This window comes from Taeniopygia guttata, chromosome 1 (assembly GCF_048771995.1).
Source record: "Taeniopygia guttata chromosome 1, bTaeGut7.mat, whole genome shotgun sequence".
Classification (NCBI taxonomy): domain Eukaryota; kingdom Metazoa; phylum Chordata; class Aves; order Passeriformes; family Estrildidae; genus Taeniopygia; species Taeniopygia guttata.
In genome coordinates this window covers 24,883,893-24,903,898 of record NC_133024.1, presented here as the reverse complement: position 1 = coordinate 24,903,898, position 20,006 = coordinate 24,883,893, and the positions used below count along the sequence as shown (strand labels likewise).

Genomic DNA, 20,006 nt, shown 5'->3' with positions numbered 1-20,006 from the left:
AGGTTGCTAGGAGGAGAGAGGCCAAAGTAAACATTTCTTAAAAATACCTGCATCCTTCTAACAGTGGGAAGAAGGAAGAACTGAGTTTTTACTGGCTGACACTAATACTGCTTCCTCCCTTTGCCTAAACATATCTCATCAATGCACATTTCCAGTGCAAGAATTTCCTAGTACTGAGGTCACTAAAATAAACTGTACTCATCCTGGTGAAAGCCCTCTGTCTTTCCTTTTTTCCCCCTGGCTGTTAGTTTATCCAAATTCTACAGCAGACCTGTTCCTAGTTACCAGCAGTTCTGTGAGCAAAGCAGACACAGTGACCACACACACAATCCTGTTGCTTCACACAAATATATGTATGGGTATAGATATACGGTATATACACATGGATTTTTTTTTAATATATATATATATATAAAATAACACCTTGTTTATAAGGTGACATTTAATTGCCACTGGTTCCCTTCCCACCCCACAAAAACAATAGTATACAAAATATAAAATATTTTAAATATTTATAAACGTCGCAAGAAAAAAATAGAACTGTACGAAAATATTTTTTTTCTGAGGTTCCCTCCCTGCCCTGTGGGATGAGGAAGAGAAGGGGTACACGTCTGGCCAGCCTAGTGTGCCTTGAGTCCATAGTTGTTAAGTGGGTAGGAGTATGCCCTGCCTAATACTATCCGGTCCCGGAGGAGCTTAAATAAGACATAATAGTTGCAGAAGAGGATGAGGGCCATGGAGAGGGTGTGGTTCCACTTCTCTGAGCGCAGCAGGGAGTAGAGCTGGTAGCAGACCACACTGCCTTCGATGAGAATCAGCAGGTTGAGCAGCCGTAAGGGACGGTGAAAGAGGAACTGCAGGGAAAGAGTGAAGAACGAGAGGTTTCTGTCATTTCTTGCTGGGTTTTAGTGATGAGGAATATGGACATAAAGCTGGGCAGAAGCAATGTTTGTACTCCAGCCATCATTAGCTGCTGCTTAGGGAAAACAGTAAAAAAAAGGCATGGAGAAGTGGCATTTTGCTTGAGAAGGGGAAATGGGTGAAATAAACCTATTGGCCTGCTGGACACACTTTCCCATTTCCCTGAAAGGGAAATTCCCATTCCTCGCAGGGGAATGCCACTGCCTGATGGGAGAGACGTGTCACCTCAGCCATGGTTCCCATCTTGCCCAGAGGTCACTGTAAGACAGAATGGGAAAGCCCCACTGCTGCCAAGATGTATTTTGCTCAGCAGCACCAGCCTGTCATGGAACACTGAACTCTCCTGCACAGTCTGCTCTGCTGCAGCTGGGTTTGAGCCTCTCCTCCCTCCCACAGTCGTAAGGCACCAAGCAAGATAAGAGATACTTGCATAAAAGCGGGCATGGGACACGTCTGAAGGCACTGCTACGTTGTAAGGCCCAACTGCTTTATACAGGCACCGGCTCCGTCGCACCAGAACTCCCTGTGGCCATATTGTGTTTTCTGACCAGCTGTGGGGAAACAATGCCAGAATGTTACTATCTGTGCTCCCAACCCCCCAATCCCCAGAATGAGGGTTCCCAGGAATGGACTGCATCTTGAAAAATATCAAAGCCTCTGCCATTAGGTCATGGCCTAGCTCCCACTGGAAAAGCACAGAGTGTTGATCACAAGCCCATCCAATGGACTCTAATATGAACAAATGGCTCCCAGTGCAAGAACTTGCAGTGGAGGGGGCCACTGCCTGCCTCTGCTCAAGATACTCTCCAGTGGCCAAGAAGAATCTCAGCATTTCTTTCTGTGAAGGATCCAGCAGTGACTGGAGGAGCTCAGACAGTTCTCTAGAGCAGCCATTTCTGTTTTGAGTGAATGAGGCTAGTAGTTGCAGGGGAGTGGAGACACATCCTCAGCAGATAAACCCTGCTGGTATTTGCCCATCCACTGGAGCATCTCAGCCCCTTGCTAGGCATGCCAAGCCCTGCCCATCCCCACACTCACATGTGTTGTGGAGCATTGCTGTAGGAGCCGTGTTCTAGTTTCTGCCACTTGCCGAGGTGGGCGGCAGACCTGTGGAGCAGGTCACAGTACTTGGGAGGCAGCAGCTGCGTGGTGAGCATGACAAAGGCATTGATCCACACCATGATGAGGTGCTCACAGGACCAGCGCATGTCATAGTACTGGGTGCTCTGCAAAGAGACCAGACAAGAACTTGGTACCACTGTCACAAAGCAGAAGGAGGAATGACAAGGGACATACTGCATGTGCATCCAGCAGACCCACACCACACGTTACAGGCATGCGCTTTTGGACCGGTGATTTCGGAGGGTTACAGCTTAGGAGGCACTCAAGGCTTCCTTCTTGAGCTGCAGGAGAAAGGGCAGGGGATGATGCTGCAGCTGGTGCATCTCCTCCTCCAGCAGCAGGTAACAAGGCAGTTTGCTTGCCACGGAACTGCCCCAGGACCACCAATTGCACCAGGACTGCTACATGGATTGTGGAGCCCTGCCCATTTCTCTGCACAAACTGGAGCTTATTCAAGTTAGAGAAATGACAGATGAAAAAATGTAACCCCCAGACTGACAAGAGGTTCTTGGATTTAGTTTGCCAAGCATCCTAGTTGGCTCTGACAGGCTGACCACCAAAGCCTCTGATCCAAGCACTCAAAAGCCACGATGTTGGATCTGAGACGGGTAACAACAGGTTCTCTTTTCTAGGAAGAACACAGCTATCCATCTGCCTAGGACAGGGGGTGGGAGAAGGGGAGTTAGTAAGTGGGGTGATGGGACTAGAGGTGCATCACATTTATGGCAATACCTATCTGCCAACCAGGAGCAGTACTAGTGCACTCCGGATGCAGCCATGCTCCACTATCCGGGCTGCCAAAGGGGAGACAGAGAAAAGGGGGATTAACCAGGAATCTGGCCTGGCAGCAGTTCACACAACATTCAGAAGGAGACAGTGGGCAGGGGCACAGAGAGAGCCAGACAACAGCTACCTTCACAAAGCACAGTGGCAGGAATGCCACATAGTAGGCACTGAAGAGAGAGTTGAAGAGCACTTCCTTGATCCTGCGGTTGAAGTCTGCTTTTAGGCACTCCACCTCATTGCGGATAAGATCTGGGGAAAGGGGGCAGCTGTGGGTGGGGATGGACGTAGGATTATTGAACTGTTCTCTCAGGGATTCCCACAGAAGCGAGAAGAAGTCTTTGACCAGGCTGCTGACAGCTGAAGCCCCATCATCCGCCACCTGGTCCTGTACCAAGTAACCACAGTCTGCAGGTAGAGGCTGTGCTCTGCTGTCCTGGTGGAAGCAGCACAGAGGGACGTAGACACCAAACCTGCCATGAAGGAAAGAAAAAAATGGCTGTAATAATAGCCATCCCAACAGGGAGCAGGGGACACCTCCCCAACAGATACTGGACCTGACAAGAGTGACAGCACATAGGAACCCTGACTCCAGAAGCTAAAAGCCTCTCCACTGAAAGGCCAGAGGCTGCAGTTTCACCACCTGTGCAGAGAACTTATTTAAAATCCCATTTGTAGAACCAACAATCCCAAAGGCTCAGCTTTCAAGTGGCAGTAAAGGCCCCTCACACAAACAGCAGCTGAGGCAATTCACTTCATCAGCTCGGTGCCACCTCCTCACACCATCCCCCAGCCACTCCTGCTTCCTTTTTAATCCTAAATCGAGGAGACATTGCAGTCAGCACTCTGCTTCCCATGGTGGCTCATGGCACCCCCAAGCAGCTGTGCCCCCCCTGCCCAGAAGGCTCAAAGTGGTGTCACTCACGGGTAGCCCAGGAAGAGAAGGTTGAGAACAGAATGGCTGCGGAAGAGGTTGACCAGAGTCCAGCAGAGCACCCATCCACAGAGGGTGAGCAGCACCAGGCGCACCATGTAGCGCATCAGTGATGTTGCACCCACCTGAGAGGCCTGCAAACGGAGAGGGAACACTCAGCAGTCCTGAACAACCAGTGCTAGAAGATGAGCACAAGGGATGCCTGTGGAGGCGGAGCAGGGAGAGGGGTGCCGGGAGGTACTGGAAGAGGGATAGCTGCCCTCTTCCTCTCAGAAGCAGGAAACCGATTCTCTTACAAACACAAATGCCTTCAATTTTATTAATGATTGACCGGATCCAAAAGATTCAAATAATTACAACTTGTGGGGCATGACTAGAATAGGACCTCTGAAGAAAAAATTCAGAGCTGCAAAGCAGAAAAATATTTTTGCTCAAGTCCCGTATTGCTCTGATCATAGTCCAGGATGGCCTGAAACCCATTTCCTCTCTTTCTTTTCTTTAGAAGGATCAGGTCTCAGCATTGTGAAAGGCCACGGTTCGTAGCTGAGGGAAGAAAAGATGTGCACTTTGTCAATCCCAAACCCAGATTTCCATAATTTAGCTCTATTGGATGTGCAGGCTGCAGTGTAGTGAGGAGAAAAGAAAGAAAGCCTGATCCAATCTCCAGAGAGAAGAAAACTGAATTATGAAAAGATTCTTAAGGGTTAGAGCCAGTACATGGGATGCTCAATAACCTGCATGGAAGATTTCAATGGAGGAATTTCAGTCTATGGCAAGTTGTATGGAGGATGTGACCATAAATGAAAATGGAAGGAATCAGTTGAAAATAGACCTTCAGGGTTCCCACCTTCTCCACTTATCTATTCAACAGGACATAACTGTTCTTTTATTTAATTTACTAATTTTTAAACAGTGCTTAGTTGCTTAGCCTAGAGTTGTATTAACCATTTCAGTGGACAAAACTTCTATTTTCCTGAAAATGACCTTTTACAGAGACCTAATTTGGCTTGGTTCTGCTCCCACAGACACAGAGAATGTCTCAAAATCTGTGGTGACATGACCAGAGTCTAAGTTAATGAGTAATCAGGACTGGAAAAGCAGTTCTACCAGTATTCCTATTTCACTTCAGTGTAGTCAGGCATCCTCCTCCTGACCCTTCCCCATCTGAGCTCCTGTTCATTCTTCTTGTCTTGGCCAACCTCCCTGTTAGCCTTTTTGCTACCTGACTTGCAAGTCTCCTGGACACTTCTCCATCATGAGATAGTGGGGTACAGTATTGTACCTGCAGAGATAAAGAAGCAAGTGGGACCATTTAATCTCCTCCCAGCAGAGCAACCAGAGCTACCCGATACTACAGGACGTGACTGGTCTCAAGGACAAAACTCCAAGGCAGAAGGGCACCCTCAAAATCTTAGTCCTTAACACCCACACTCTTCTGAGGGAAGAAGCCTTCCAACCTGCAGATTTTTTTTAGGCCATGGATGACCATGTTCTACAGCAAGTTCTACAGGCAGGAGAGGGAACAGTGGGAATGTTACCTCAGAGATAATGGCCCACACCAGCCTCCGTGCCAGCATCACTGTGATGAACGCCGCCAGGTGGTAGTCAATGAGGTGAAAATTCTGAAGGAGGAAAGAAAAAAGGTCTTCACCAGGAAAAGGGACTCCAAAACCACCCAGATGGGGTGGGACTAGAAAGCTGGCTGCTGGAGAGTACATTAGGACCTCACATAAGCATTCTCCAAATCTCTCTATTAGGGATGAAGGAAAAGCAATAAACATTAGCAACACAGGAACATCTCCAGAAGCAAGATCTCCTCCACAGGGAGATTCCTTCCCATGAAGAGGTTTCCACAGAAAACAAAACAAACCCACCATTCAGGCAGGTATTTTTGGGGCCAGAATCCTACCATGAAGAACAGGATGCAGGTTCTCCACAGAAAAGCCCCTAAACACCAGACAAAGGGCAGCCAAACCGGAGTCCAGAGTGAGCATAGCAGCTCACCTTCCTTCTTGATCTCAAAAATGGTCTGTAGCAACCAGTGCTTCCTGATGAAACCAAGCTGATCTGAGAAACCTCATCTTGATTGGCCATTAAGTTCTCTAGCTGCATCAAGTCAGACATAGCTCTTACAGCTTTTCAGTGAAGCCATCCAATATATTCTGGCCAGAGGAGTTAGTGGACTCTGAATACTGCTGGTTTTGGTACTTCAAGGACATTGTAAAAAAAAATGCTTGAGTTGTGATGGGATTAACCAAACGACCATTAAACCCTGCCGGATAGGGAGCCCCAAACAGAATGCTTTTACTTCTAAGCCAGCCATGTCCAGCAGGGCAGAGCTGAGCAGGAGGCTGGCGGCTGGAACACCAGCACCACCTGTCGGTACAGGTAGCTGAGGGACCACCTCGTGCTTCCAAGCAGCCTTTAGGACAGGTTGGCTTTGCTCACGTGAGGCTCACTGGCTCAAAGGCAGCTTATCGGGACAGCAAGAACACTGAAACCAGGGAGGTTGAGAGCTTTACATAAGCTGAGGATCTGATCCCCTCACCAACTGTGCTGCTGACCTGCTGTGGGATCCCAAGAAAAATCTGCACATCTTCCTTCTCTCAGACTCTGTTGTTTTGACTGGCGAGGGGCACTCACAGCACGAGACAGTTCCTGGAGTCTCAACTCTGTGTCAAACCCTAGGGGCTAGCTAGACCATGCAAACATGTGCAATAAATTTCCCCTGAAGGAGTCCTGCTGACTCCTCTCTCCTGCCATGTCTTTTCTGCCCTGTAAAATGGGTGATGACATGGCCCTGACTGATGGGGGTGCATGTGAACTCTCATTCACTTCCTTAATGTCAAATGCTTGGTGATTCCTGGACTGAAGAAGCATGAAAAGAAGCTGTGCAATGAAAAAGCCCAAGTGATGGCACTTGCTGGGGAACTCACCAGTGAGGTGCAGGAAGCAGGGTGATTGTATGGGTACCACCAGACAGTCTTGTAGATGTTGATGTACTGAATGAAGAGGGCTACCAGAAGGTAGATGAAGAACAGGAATTCAAAGAGAAGGCTCCCATCCAATGGCAGTTCAGGGATCCGGCAGTGACGCACAGGCTCTGGAGTAATCAGCGCTGTGATCGGAGGTGCTGACAGGCTGATGGCACTACCATTCCTGAAGCAGATGGACATCACTTACTTGGTAAACATTCTACATCATCTCTGATATTTTCCAGGATAGTGTGCTTGAGGTTGTGAATTTGAGACTGGGCATTACTAGGGGAGAGGTGACAGCAGTCTTGCATTTCTATTTCTGAAATGAGGCTGGTGGTGAACTCCATCATCTTAGCTCAGACAAAACCCTTATCCAGAATTTTTCTGGATGACAGCTGGATCTGTCAGAAGTGCTGTGACATGCCCAGCAATATTTCAGTAAACTTGCAGACTGAGGAGCAGACATACAGAGCAAAAATTATTAAGGACTCTGTACTACACCCAACACTTAATATGGGCTCTTTCCACCCATCACCAGGACATTACAGAAGCACCCATCCTCCTCCTCCAGCATGGCAAAGTGCCCATTGTCTTTCTTGTTCATAGTTCCTCTTTTAAAAAGAGGAGTAACTAAAAATGGAATGGAGTAGTTCAGACACCTCCTAGAGGCTAACCTCTCAAGTGTTCTCACACTTCCTTCTTTTCTAGCTTTCAGGGGAGGCTACAAATACTAAAAGCTCTGGCATACTGGTGGAGAAACTATGCTATGTCTGACTGAAACCAGATAAGCAACACTCTCCCAGGACCCTGGGGCCCTGACTCCACAGTCTCAACAGTCATTTCCTTCTCAAGAAGCTCAAAGTGTGCTATCTGTCCCTCTGCCCCTGACAGAGAAGTCTGTAAAGGCCAAAGTTAAGTGGCTTGGATTGCTCTACTCTGTCAGAATAAATCTATACCAGGGCCCCAGCATGCAGCAAATAGCTTCTCTAGTCTGCCAACTTTTTATGGAAAGAAGTAATGCTGGGCCCTTTCAGTTTTTATACCAAATGTGGTAATCTCACTGTTACTTGCATGTATGTGTTCCTGTTTCAGCCCCCAACTTCCCCAGAAAATGCAGGTCATATTTACCATGAGAATTAGTTTCATCTGCAACCAGCAGATCTAAAATAGAATATGGGCATCCTCCTGCCCTGCCTTTCTATTATGTAGGAGGAGGAGTCACAGCTGTATCACACTAATTCCCCAGGGCAGCGAAGGTAAGCGAGCAAGACAAGGACTCGTCTCTTGCTAGGACTCACTGCTCTGGAAACTGCTGCAGGAAAGACAAATGGAGCACTGTCTGATTTCCACCCCTGGCTCTTGTGACCACAGTGAGTGGTGAAGGGGGGCTGAGACCACTTCCACAATCCCCTCCATGGGGCTGGTTTTAAGGCATGAAGTCAAAAGAGAGGCTGTAGAGAGAAGCATGTACCACAGCAGAGCTGAGAAGAGAAACTGGAAGAGGTGCGTCACGCAAGACTTGTTCCCTCTTGGATGAGCCATCTCATAATGCCACAGTGGAGGGCTGAAGGTTCCCCTCTCCCAGTGGCTCACTTTCACCACAAAGCCGTGCCCCACACAGGGTTCAGGGTGGATCAAGGCTCCTTGCTTTCAGTGCTGTCTTAGCCACAGATGTCTCAACAACCCCGCCTTTGTCCTCACCTGTTTCTCAAACCAGTACCGTTTCCACAGCTCCCACCAACCAGAGTCTGGAGAGAAGGCAAAGCTGAACGGCTTAGCTGCTGCCGGCTGGGTCCCCTCCTTCCACCGGGCATGACCAGGAACCAGTCCACTTCCAGTGCCTCCAGCAGGCTGTGCCCCAACACCCAGACAACGATTCAAAAGCCTTCCCAAATCTGCAAAGGAGGCAGAAACATCACTTAAGCTTTAAACTGCTGGTAACACTCACCCAGTTCACACTCCAGCCAAGCAAATTCATGCAGAAGGAAGCCATTCTCATACACGCAGAGCCCTGTGGGACAGCTATTAACACTCTAAACCACTGTGCCACTTCAATGGCAGCAGGTCACTGTCTTCTTGCACACCCAGAATGAACACCACTGTAGTAGTACTACACACCACTGACACTGTGTCTCTAAACATTAGCCATCAATGACTGACAGCACTTACTGCTGGCTGGAAAGCACCACTGAGCATCTCCAGAGCTGGAGACAACACAAATGTGTGCTTCATTTCAAAGGCAAACCTGGGAAGAGCCCTCTCCGTGTTGCGGTTGAGCTACTACAGCTTCACAGCTCTTTTTAGGCACCCAGCATATTACTTGCCAGGCTCTGATGCTGGTAGGTAATTTGGACACCCTCTGGCAGAGCTATGAACAGACAGACTGGTGTCCTTGAAGGAAACTGCATCGTTCAGCTCCCTTCCGTGCTAAGAATGCCCAGATGACACCAAGGTAATACATCCATTTAAAAGTGGGTTTAATTAGCAGAAAATTCAGCAAAACACACATGTATGCATGTACTTCAAATGCACATATGGGCAATCGCATAACCCAGCCCTGAAAAGAAAAATAATTCAGAAGCAAACTTGTACGTATTTATTTACCTATTTATTTTTAATGACACACTTAAATCTATCAAGTCCTTAAAATGAACTAGTATGAGAGAGGCTAGGCAACTCAGAATATAAGAAACAATACTGTAATTTCTGGCACAGATTTTATCACTTCCCATACAATTTTTCTTCTATTTCACTGGTCTCTCACGTGACACTGCAAGGATTTTGGCAGTCAGGAAAGTTTCCAATGGAAACACAGCAGACATAAGGGAGTGAAGGACTGAATTGGAGTCCATGTGTGCTGTACAGGAACAAGACACCAAGTGAGTAAGTCACTACAAGGACTTTGGTGTGTCTGTGTGCCTGGAGTCTAAATCAGCTGCTATTTTGGAAAAACAGAATAGCCAGAACCAACCCAGGGGCCAAAAAAGCACACACATCTTCTGTGGGAAGGGAAACTCTAGATGTAGCTTTGAAATGTACAGATGGAACCTATGGTCTATTTATAATTCAGTCATCACCTCCTTTAAAATCCTAAGAAATCACAGCTGGCAGAAATGCCAGAAGTTTTCTCAGTGAGTCACAGGACTGTCACCATGAACACAGTGTGCAGGAGTACTTCTCTAAAAAATTCCCTCAAAGAATTGACCTTTATTAAAATTTCCCATCCTTCATCTGTACTCCAATAAACAATTGTCATGATTGAAACCAGGATAAAAATTCTCAAACTTTCAACAAAAATCAAGATGTTTCAAAGATGAATGCTTTCTGCATATGCACATGAAAGTCAGTTGGAATAATCAAACCAAACCCAAAAAAACCACACTGAAAAACAGAGATCCAGGAGAGAGAGAAAAAAAAAATAAAAAGGAGATATGAAAATGCATGAAAGGTGAGCAAACATTGGAGAATTTTGGTTTTCAGGTAAATAGTATGTTTTGGCAGACTTTAATACTCTCATATCTCCAATAGCAACACAACAGAGACTGAGGCCTTCCTTACTTTTCTTGTCAAGGAAGACTTTTCAGATGATTTTTCCTAGGATATTCTAGAGTTTTATTTGGAAATATTTATATTTCAGGAATTAAATATAAACAAGAACATTCTCCTGCATGTGTAAGATGAGCAAGGGCAGTAACAAACAATGCAGAATTCACTTAAGGCATTCAGACACTTTTGATAAATAGCTAAACTGAAGGAAAAAAATGAGGAAAAACCCCCAAAAAGAACATACTTGAAAGCCGTTTTAAGCCAAATTTAGCTACAACAGTGCCTGTGGTAGCTGAAACAATTGGTCTGATTTGACCTATAGGATATTTATGATAATGGATGCAATATGTTGGTGGTCTAATTAGTGCTATTAACAGTGGAAGGTATTTTATACCACATTCAAAAATTCATGTAAATAATTTAACAGGTCTCATTAGTATCACCCCATTAGTATGCCTCACACACTCACCAACACAGACACTTGGACACGAAGTAATCGCAATTCCAGCCCCTGGCTTTACCAACCAGTAAAATGCAGGTTTCTACCAGTAAAAACAACTGCCCATGGAAAGAAGCCATCCTTAATGTCAGTGCACATATTTTAAATGCACTTGAATAAGCCCTTTCACGGTGATTCATGAACATATAGACTGGGCAGTTCCTCAAGCCAAGTTTTAAATAACTTTACTGGAGTTAGATCAAATTAGGTAGGCGTTTATTGGACAAAAATCTGCCCAAGAACCATTCCTTTATTTGTTTGCTTTTATTTTGTAAAACTAGCCACACAAAACTGAAGCTCCACAGATAATGCTAAACAAAGCAGTTGAGATTACAGATCAGATTGTCTCTAAGTCTGCTTTTCTTGGCCTTGAACCAATCAACAGCCCTCCTTTTTGAGGAGAAAGACATGGGGAAAAGCACTTTTATAGCTTTCAATTAATAAACAAAGGCATGATTCTACTTTGAAAACAAGAAAAAGTGTCCATAAACCCCTTACACCAACAGATAATATTCCAAGTCATATTAAGTATTAATGAAGAATCCACCCTGCTCTATTCTGTTTGCATTCCCCACCCCATCAGTGATCTTATTTTATAGAGTCATGCAGAAAAAGTGAGTAATGAAAGATAAAAGCTTTTCCTGACAAGACTCTTCAGTCCATTAATGTGATTCTACACTGTTCTTTCCAATTCACCTACAATTTCCCTCAAAAAATAAGTGACATGCTTGTAGTCCCTTCATCCTCAAATCCTCAGAACCAGTATTACCTAGTCTCCAAGACCTCCTCTCTGAGGCAGATGTGGGCATCATAAAAACACACAGGCAGAATCTGGAAAGCAGCTACACAAGAGCAGACAGTGGTCCTGCCCACACACAGGGAATAGATGTGGGTATGGACAGCTCTTGGGTCCTAGGGCAGACCATGCTTCAGGACAGAGACAAAACTTTAATTTGTGACACAATTACAAGAAAATCCAGAAACAGAAAGCATCAGGTGCTCTGATTTCCAGTTCCTGCTTTTAAGACCACAGAAAGCACTTGGTAATTTTTTTTTTTTCTGTGCCATGATACCCTTCCTGCCCATCAGCTCTACAGCTATCCTGACGAGGCAGGATTGTGGCAGGATCAAGGCAGGCAAGAACCACAGCTGTGTGCAAGACTTTACTGATAAAAGCTAGGCAGATTAATTACTCACCAATTCAGAGGTGAAACAGTGTGCAGCCCTGTCCTGCTCACCAAGGCCCATCACTCAGAATCATGTTTCTGCAGCAGCAGCCGCCCAAACAGCTCTTTCAAGAGGCAAATCATCAGAGAGTCAGTGACTCATCAGAATGGAAAGTGTGCCTGTTCCCCATCTCTTCGCTGGAAATGCTACAAAGCTCAGTCAGTTATTTTGATGGTGTTAACATTTTTTAATTGAAGAAAACTCTGAGCCTCTCCAGTCCTGTTGGGAACCTTGCTGCACGGAGACATGAGAACTCTGAGAGCTGGAAAACATTCAAGTGGCTCTCCTTGGCTCCACAAGTCCTACCACCAGTTACTCACAAGAGCAGAAAAGGAAACGTGGCCATCCTCACTTGGTGCAACGTGGCACAAGAAGACCACAGGTCTCTCACTGCAACTCACCATCTCAAAGCGACCTTCTTCCTGCTGAGGAAGCCTATGACAGCTGGAGGTGAAGCAACTCATGGCCTCTGTGGTGAGGGACTCTCTCTGCCTCCTCCACAGAATACAGACACTCCTGGCAAAACTTTCCAGGCAGGATGTCCGTGCTTTATGGAAACACACCTGCCACGTGTGCAGCACTCCCTGGCAGGGAAGCGCAGCCAGCCACCCCCATGACATGGCTGCAGAGCACTGACACAAAGCACAATTAGTTTCTGAAACTTAGAATACTCTCTTGGTTGCTAAGGTCTTCAACTCAATTCACTGCAGTTGGTCAGCCTAACCCTAAACTTGCAGTTGTCCAGCAATCCTAATATCTGTAAATTATCACACAAGTTTTCCTTTGAACTTTGAGAGTCCTAGTTACAATAGGTTATTTTTACTTCCTTTTAGTGTGAACCTCTAATTTATTTATTTAAATTAAAATAAAAACCAACCAAAACAAAACCAAAAGTCCATTTTGACAGCTGGAAAAAGAGACACAAAGCTAGTAATTGACTCACCCAATATAACACCAAAAAGAAACAAAATCACCAGAGAGCCAAGGAACAGCGATGGCTGCACCCAAGCCTTGGTCACAAGGCCACCTTGTCAGCACCCTCACATCTGCCACACCGGAAGCCACAAAGACACAAAACTTCTGTGAAAGCCTCAACTGCTCTGGGAATAAAATAAGCATTTGGTTGTTGCAAGGGAGGAAACAACCGACAGGTTATCAGATGGAAAGCTAAATATTTGGCTTGCACAGAGCTGCCCCAGTGCTAAGTCAACACAACCTTTCAACTCTGGCTGGATCCAAAGGCACACACCCGCCACCTGGCCCAGAGCTGGGAGGCAAAACCGGTTAGGAGGGAGGTCTCCAAGTCAGCACATTTTCCAAGCCCTCATGCCATACAGAGCAATGGATTAATATGGGGATTTGGCACAGAGACAGGCAGAAACCCCCCTGAAGTGCAGCCCAAACACCATCTATCAGGAGAGCTGGGTGGGGAATCATCACTGTCAGCTGGGGCACCAGCAAGACTAATTTTTACTCAGTGACTAGTAACCTCCTATGTGAAAACAAAACCAACCTACCAAGACCATGTCAGTGTAGGCTTTTCTGATACAGCACAACTCTGGCTGAAGAGACTCCATCTATCAGTCCTCTACACAGATGCCAAAACCAAAGTGTCGAAGTAGCAAGATTATGGCAAGCATTAACAAACAGCATATGTACTGTATGACTTATTTCTAGTGTTTTCAGCAAGTAAGACTAGAGCTAAGCAGAAAGCCAAGTGGGAAAAATAGAAATTTTAGCTTAAGACAAGGGGAAAGCAGCACCTGCCATTTGTAGCTGCCACAGTACTTCAAATACCCCCACACAAAAATGGGAACGGGAAAGAAAAGTTTTTCAGGAAAAGCCTCTCAAAGTGCAGTAAGCTCAGTCAGCTCATTTTGCAGGCATGTTAAGGTATAGGACATAGATTTAAGTTCTTAATACTCCAGATAAACAAAATCATCCAAGATACTAAAAAAGCCATTTTTAAAAACAGAGAAATCCTATAAATTCCCTAAAAATCCCCTCAAAGACCTTACTTTAGAGGGTGCAAGGAAGAAATCTCCAGAGGTATGCAGGCAACAGTGTCCTCTTCAGAATATAGGCGAGTTCAGGTGTTTGTGACTTGGAGGAAAGTTGAGACACACACTAAGTGCTCTAAACAAACCTCTGGCAAATACAAGAACAAAGCCACAATTCCTGGTGTAATAAAACAGTATTACCTTATATTACCATATAATTATCTTGTGCAACTAACTGCTGCAGCAGGTCAAAACAAACCGCTTAGGAAAACTTTAATGAATGACTGTAGTAATTTTATGAATGAATACAAGAGAATTTATATTCCAAAAGGAAGCAAAACAAACAAACAAAACAAAGCCACAATGCAAGACCCTCAAGGCTCAGCAGCTCCAAGTGGCCAACAACACTCCTCACCAAGTCAACAAGTATTACACAGCTAGCACCAAGATATTAACATTTTCTTTGGCTTCTTCTGATGTATACAGCAACACTCACAGCCAAATATTGGATCTGGGAATAAAGAAAGCATTGGCTTGTTCTTGTGTGAGAACAAGACAGAATTGCAAAGCTGAGCTTTTCCAGCAGCAGAGGGAAATGCAGGCCTGACCAGTTGGGTCACAGTCTATTTTGGTCCTAGAGTTCCCATGCTTCTGAATTGTCTGGGGAAAGGGACATCAAGCCCAGCCTCATCCAGAGTGAGAGGCCCAAACTAAAGAGCTGTAGAGAATTACTGAGCCAGGCAGTTCTCTGAGTATGTAACAACACAGAAGTTTTAACTCCAACTCCACCTTACTGATAGAAACTGAAGTTCTGTTTAGAAGGGGACGCTGGTTGGGAAGTGAAACACAAGGGCAGTGTTTCAGCAGACACAACACAGGCAAAGCTATCAAAGCTGGCCAGTAATACAATTTATCAACAAGCACTCACTCCTAAGTACATCTTGCACCAGAGCTCTTCAGTAAACATTACGCATAGCCACAGCTCTGCTACAACACAGCTACAGATCACTCTCCATTATACCATGCCATGTGCAGTAACTGGGAAAGTCAGGGAATTTTAGGTATGGCCACTGAAATTTTTTTCCCAAGATATCAAGGCAAATGCATAACAAAACAGATCACTACAGATGGGGGGAAACGAAGGAAAAAAAATGTAAGATGCTCATGCTTTAAGAGCCCATCTTAAAATTTTCCATCAAGCAAGCCACCAAAATAGGCATTATGCCCCCAACCTTGAACACAAACCTGCAGTCTAATGGCCTGGGCACAGGCCAGGATATCTTTTGCTTTTTAATCTTTCCTCTTCAATCTACTTCCAGGGAACTTGTTTTACCAATACAGACCTCAGTTTCCTTACCCAAAACAGGATAAACTGTTCAGCAAGTACTTCTCCTCCCAAGGGTCTCTGTATGTAGTAGTGGGTATTTTTTACAGTATTATTTTAGCACTTTAGACAAGCTTTTTTTAAAACAAACAGAAGCAGCTTTCCTGCTGGTTTTGTTCCTCTGCCAATCCCTATGTTTAATTTAATGGAAATCAGCCATGACGACAAATCATGGGGAGTCACTAGATTTTTCTGATTTGTCCTCAAATAGCTAAAAATAAGGCAGGCATCTGCCATCTGTAGCAATGAGCTTGAACTCATGAAGAAGAACACAAGTTAAAAACCACTTCCTTGAGCCTTACACCAAGTCATCACATGGGGATTCACAGCAGAAAGTATCAGTGAGACAATATTTTGCACATCCCTGACACTGCAGAAAAGCAACAATATTGTGGGGAATTTTAAACAAATTGTAATTTCTATAAATCATAAATTTGCATTAAAATATCAACCACATATGAGAATGCATCAATTCTCCTTTATTTGCCTCTTAAACAAGAAGTTCGGGTGATATAAATATTCCCCACAAAACAGTAAGTCTTCAACCTCCATGACTTTGGTAGGCAGGACTCAAAATTTTGTATGACTGTTTACATGCAACTAACCCAGCAGATTGAAAAAATGCAATAGGATACATTAATCCCTTGTATAATTAATTATACTGAGACTAATCCAGCTGTCTGAATCTGCATCCATGCTCCCTTATATGTATTTCTGGGCTGCAGATGTCTACTGATAATTTTGCTTCAAACCAACAATTCCAAACCCCCCAAAGGATGCCACTGCACCTTTGGTCTTCCAGAATAGCTCTCCTAACCAGGTTGCATAATACCCACTTCTCACCAGGAGTCTCATTTTTGCTTGCAATACCCAAAAAAGTCAAGAAAAGGCTGGAAATAACTCACCAATGACAACAGCCCCCAAAAAATGGCATTAAATCTTCCAGGATAGTTTGTGAAAGCTAATGAGCTATTTTCCCAAGTCACACAGCTACTACAGATTTACCTCTGATTTTAAAAATCCACCTGCTAACAGCTATGCCACTTACCTAACTGTGTTAGGGTTAGAAACAAATGGACTAAAGTTCCAATTTTAACTGCCACAAGAAAACTTCATGATTTCACAGCATTTCATGATTCTGTGGCACAGGGAAAACACTAAGGAGCAGGGTGGTCTCAGAATTGGTACTATCTTGTTGCTTTCCACCACATCCATTTTAGCAACTGTAACTCTACTGAGGAGTACGGAGTGGCCCAATTGGTTTCTGAACTGAATGCTCATGGAAACTGAAAGCAACCTTAACAAACATTTCTAGCACGTTTGCTCTTGGCTGTATTCTCACACATCCAGATTTGGTGCCTATAGAAAGAAAGAAGGTGTTAAGTTTTATGACAACCAGGTTTGAGTCAATCTGCATTACATATCCTTTCAGAGAAAGATTTGTGTTCAGTGCTACTCAGTTTCAAAACCAGCAGAAAGGTGTGGGGCTTCCCCTTCAAACACTACATACAGGAGTTAATTTTTTAATCTAAAATTTCTGAACAAAGAGGAATGTCTGAACAATGCATGGACAAAAAAAAAATTATTAGGCCTGTCTGCTTCTGAGTACTACATAACAGTACACCTATATTGGCAATGATACATCAAGCACAAATGTTGCTAATACAGACAGGCCAGCAAGATGATAATTGCTTTATTTCCTTAGCTACCACTGAATCTACTGTGGTAAATGCCATTAGTGTCTCTGAAAAACAAGCAATTCAGCAAGGTGCTAATCTATATAATGCAACAAGTTTTTATAAGAATTTATCATCTTACAAGCAGAATAGAAACATGCACTGCAAAGTAGGAAGCAAAATGTTACAATCAGAAAGACTAAATATAAAAGTAAGAAATAAAACCCCTGCATTTTCAATATTATTAATGATTTTGAATGCTTTGGTTGAGGTGGCACAGACACCTCTATTAGCAGGAATGTGGACACCCAAGAGCTTCTGAAAGTCAGATCTCAAATGCTGGCAAGTCTGCAAAGAGCAAGCCAGGAGGCATGCAGGTGTTCTATCAGGAGTACATGCTGAGCACAGGTCACTGTGTCACTGATATCACCTGAGCTTCTCTGTTGTTCCAAATAAATCAAACCTGGAAAACATTATCACCCGCTGTGCTGGTTTGTGCAGTAAAACCCGAGGCAAAGAAGCTCAAGAACAGAAACAAGGAGTAGCTGCATCTATACCTGAAGAACTTCCAGTTAGATAGGGGACAACAAGGAGCAGATGAAGTTTCAACCCAAACCCCAGAGGCTCACACACCAGTGAGCCCAGATTTTACCAGCAGAGTATCATCCAAGTACCTCGGCTGAAGGAGACTGCACTCCAAAAGCTGCAGCTGGAAGGAGAAATGAATGTCAGAAACAGCCCAACAGCAGGAGTGCCAGGAGGTGAGCCATGGAGCAGACTGTGGGTTAAAAAGGGCTGATGTTCTCTGCCTTCAGCATCCTGTGAAACTGGAGCTGAGCCATTCCAGTCCCACCCCTGTACTACTGCATCCCTCTCCCAGAAAATCTGTTCTGATTACAGCCAGGTAACAGACAGAAGGGATGGTTACAGAAGGGATGGTTACAGAAGGGATGCCTTGTCTCCAAACATTTTGTAACTCACCCCTTTGTAACACAGACCTCTCATTTCTCCATTTACAGTCATAACAGACGACAGGGACATGAGGGGCCCCTTACTTACAATGGAAAGCATGCATGAGGAGCAATCAGAGACTGCAAACAAAGCTGCCTCTGTTTCTGCTGTACGTTCACATGTTAAAATGATGCTGGAGTAGCAAAGGAGCTGCCTCACGTAATAGGGAAAATCATGTGCCCAACTGCTACCCTATATAAGGGAGAATGATTGATACACTATTTTCACTGCAGTACAAAAAATAACAGTGACAGAAATGTGCACCCACATCCATTCTGGAAACGATACCTTATGGCGGGTTGGATTTGCTTGGACTTACAGAAGATTGCCTCAGCTGTTCATCTTCCACAGGACAGTGCCCTTGCAGGACTGGTTACGTAGGGATGGCGCTTTAAAAGCCCAAAGCGCACATTCCCGCGACCCCAGCCGAACTTCCGCACCTTTAATCCTCAACCCTCCTACCACAGAGCACCCGGCTCCCAGCAGCGTGCGTGGACCTCCTGCTTTAACCCAAACACAGCAGGAACTGTCTCAAAGGAGAAGCCCGGGACCACACGCCGTAACTTACCAGCAGGACGGAACAAGCCCGGCAGAAGCTCCCCACCACTCACTCCCACACAGACACACAGCAGGTTCCGGAGGGGGCCCGGCGGTCGCAGCCCACCGCCCGCCTGGGTCGCCGCGGCTTCCCGGCGCGGCGCTGCCCTGGGAGCGGCGGGGCCGGTACTCGCACATCCACCGGTACTCGCACACCGCCGGTGCTCGCACATCCACCGGTACTCGCACACCTCCGGTACCCGCACACCTCCGGTACCCGCACACCGCCGGTACTCGCACACGGCCGGTACTCGCACACGGCCGGTACTCGCACACGGCCGGTACCCGCACACCGCCGGTACTCGCACACGGCCGGTACTCGCACACGGCCGGTACTCGCACACGGCCGGTACCCGCACACCGCCGGTACCCGCACACCGCCGGTACCCGCACACCGCCGGTACTCACACATCCAAGCGCGGGCGGCGGCGCGGCTCGGACATCAGCCGGCAGCGGCGTCCCCTTCGGCGGCAGCGGCCCGGCGGCGAGCCCCGGCAATCCCCGGCAAAACCCCCGGGGGGAACGAGGCTGCGGTGGCGACGGCGGCGGGAGCCCCGCGGAGCGTCCCCCCTCCCGCCGGGCAGACCCACCTCGCCGCTGCCCCGCGGCGGGGCAGGAGCAAGGGAAGGGATAGGAGGAGAAGAGCAGGCAGGCAGGCGGGTCCGGCCTCGGCGCCCCGGCGCGGCCCTGCACAGCGCCGGCTACCCGGGAGACGTGGCAGTGAGGGCTGATGCTCTCATCACACGGCGACAGCGGCGGCGGCCCCCGGCGGCCGCGGCCGGCCCAGGGAGGGCAGGAGGCGCGGGGCGGGGCGGCGACCGCGCCGCGCCGCCATCTTGGTAGTGGCAGCCGGGGCTCCTCAGGCGGGTGCTCCGTCTCCTTGTTTGCTCCGGAATCAGGTTAAAATAGATACAGAAAGATCCACACCGAATCACATAACCAGTCAGGCTGGAAAAGACCTCTGAGATCGGGGAGACCAACCTATGACTGATCACCACCGTGACAACTGAGAGCCACATCCAGTCTTTTCCGTAAACACCTCCAGGGTCCCTGACCCACCACCTCCCTGGACAGCCCATTCCAATGTCTAATCATCCTTTTAGTCAAAGAAATTCCTCTTAAAGTCCAATCCAAACCTCCTCTGGCACAGCTTAAGACTATGTTCTCTTGTCCTGATGCTTGTTGTCTGGAAGAGACCAAGAGAGTGGTACAAGGTCCCCCCAAGCTTTCTCTTCTCCAGGCTAAACCCCAGCTCCCTCAGCTGCTCCTCAGAGAACTCATGCTCCGGACCATTCACCAGCTCCGTTGCCCTTCTCTGGACTCACTCC

At 46.4% G+C, this 20,006-nt stretch overlaps 1 protein-coding gene across 1 annotated transcript; it reads right to left on the bottom strand.

Annotated features, from left to right (window-relative positions):
• Nucleotides 1-334: 334 nt before the first annotated feature.
• On the bottom strand, nt 335-19,226 carry TMEM39A (transmembrane protein 39A). The gene is made up of 9 exons (XM_002189681.7): nt 19,087-19,226; nt 8,440-8,633; nt 6,697-6,919; nt 5,299-5,382; nt 3,752-3,894; nt 2,957-3,299; nt 1,960-2,147; nt 1,352-1,472; nt 335-854 (listed from the first exon to the last, which is right to left on the bottom strand). The coding sequence occupies exons 2-9, from the start codon at nt 8,550-8,552 to the stop codon at nt 621-623; spliced, it is 1,449 nt and encodes a 482-aa protein (XP_002189717.1). The 5' UTR covers nt 8,553-8,633; nt 19,087-19,226; the 3' UTR covers nt 335-620.
• Between the last annotated feature and the right edge of the window lie 780 nt (nt 19,227-20,006).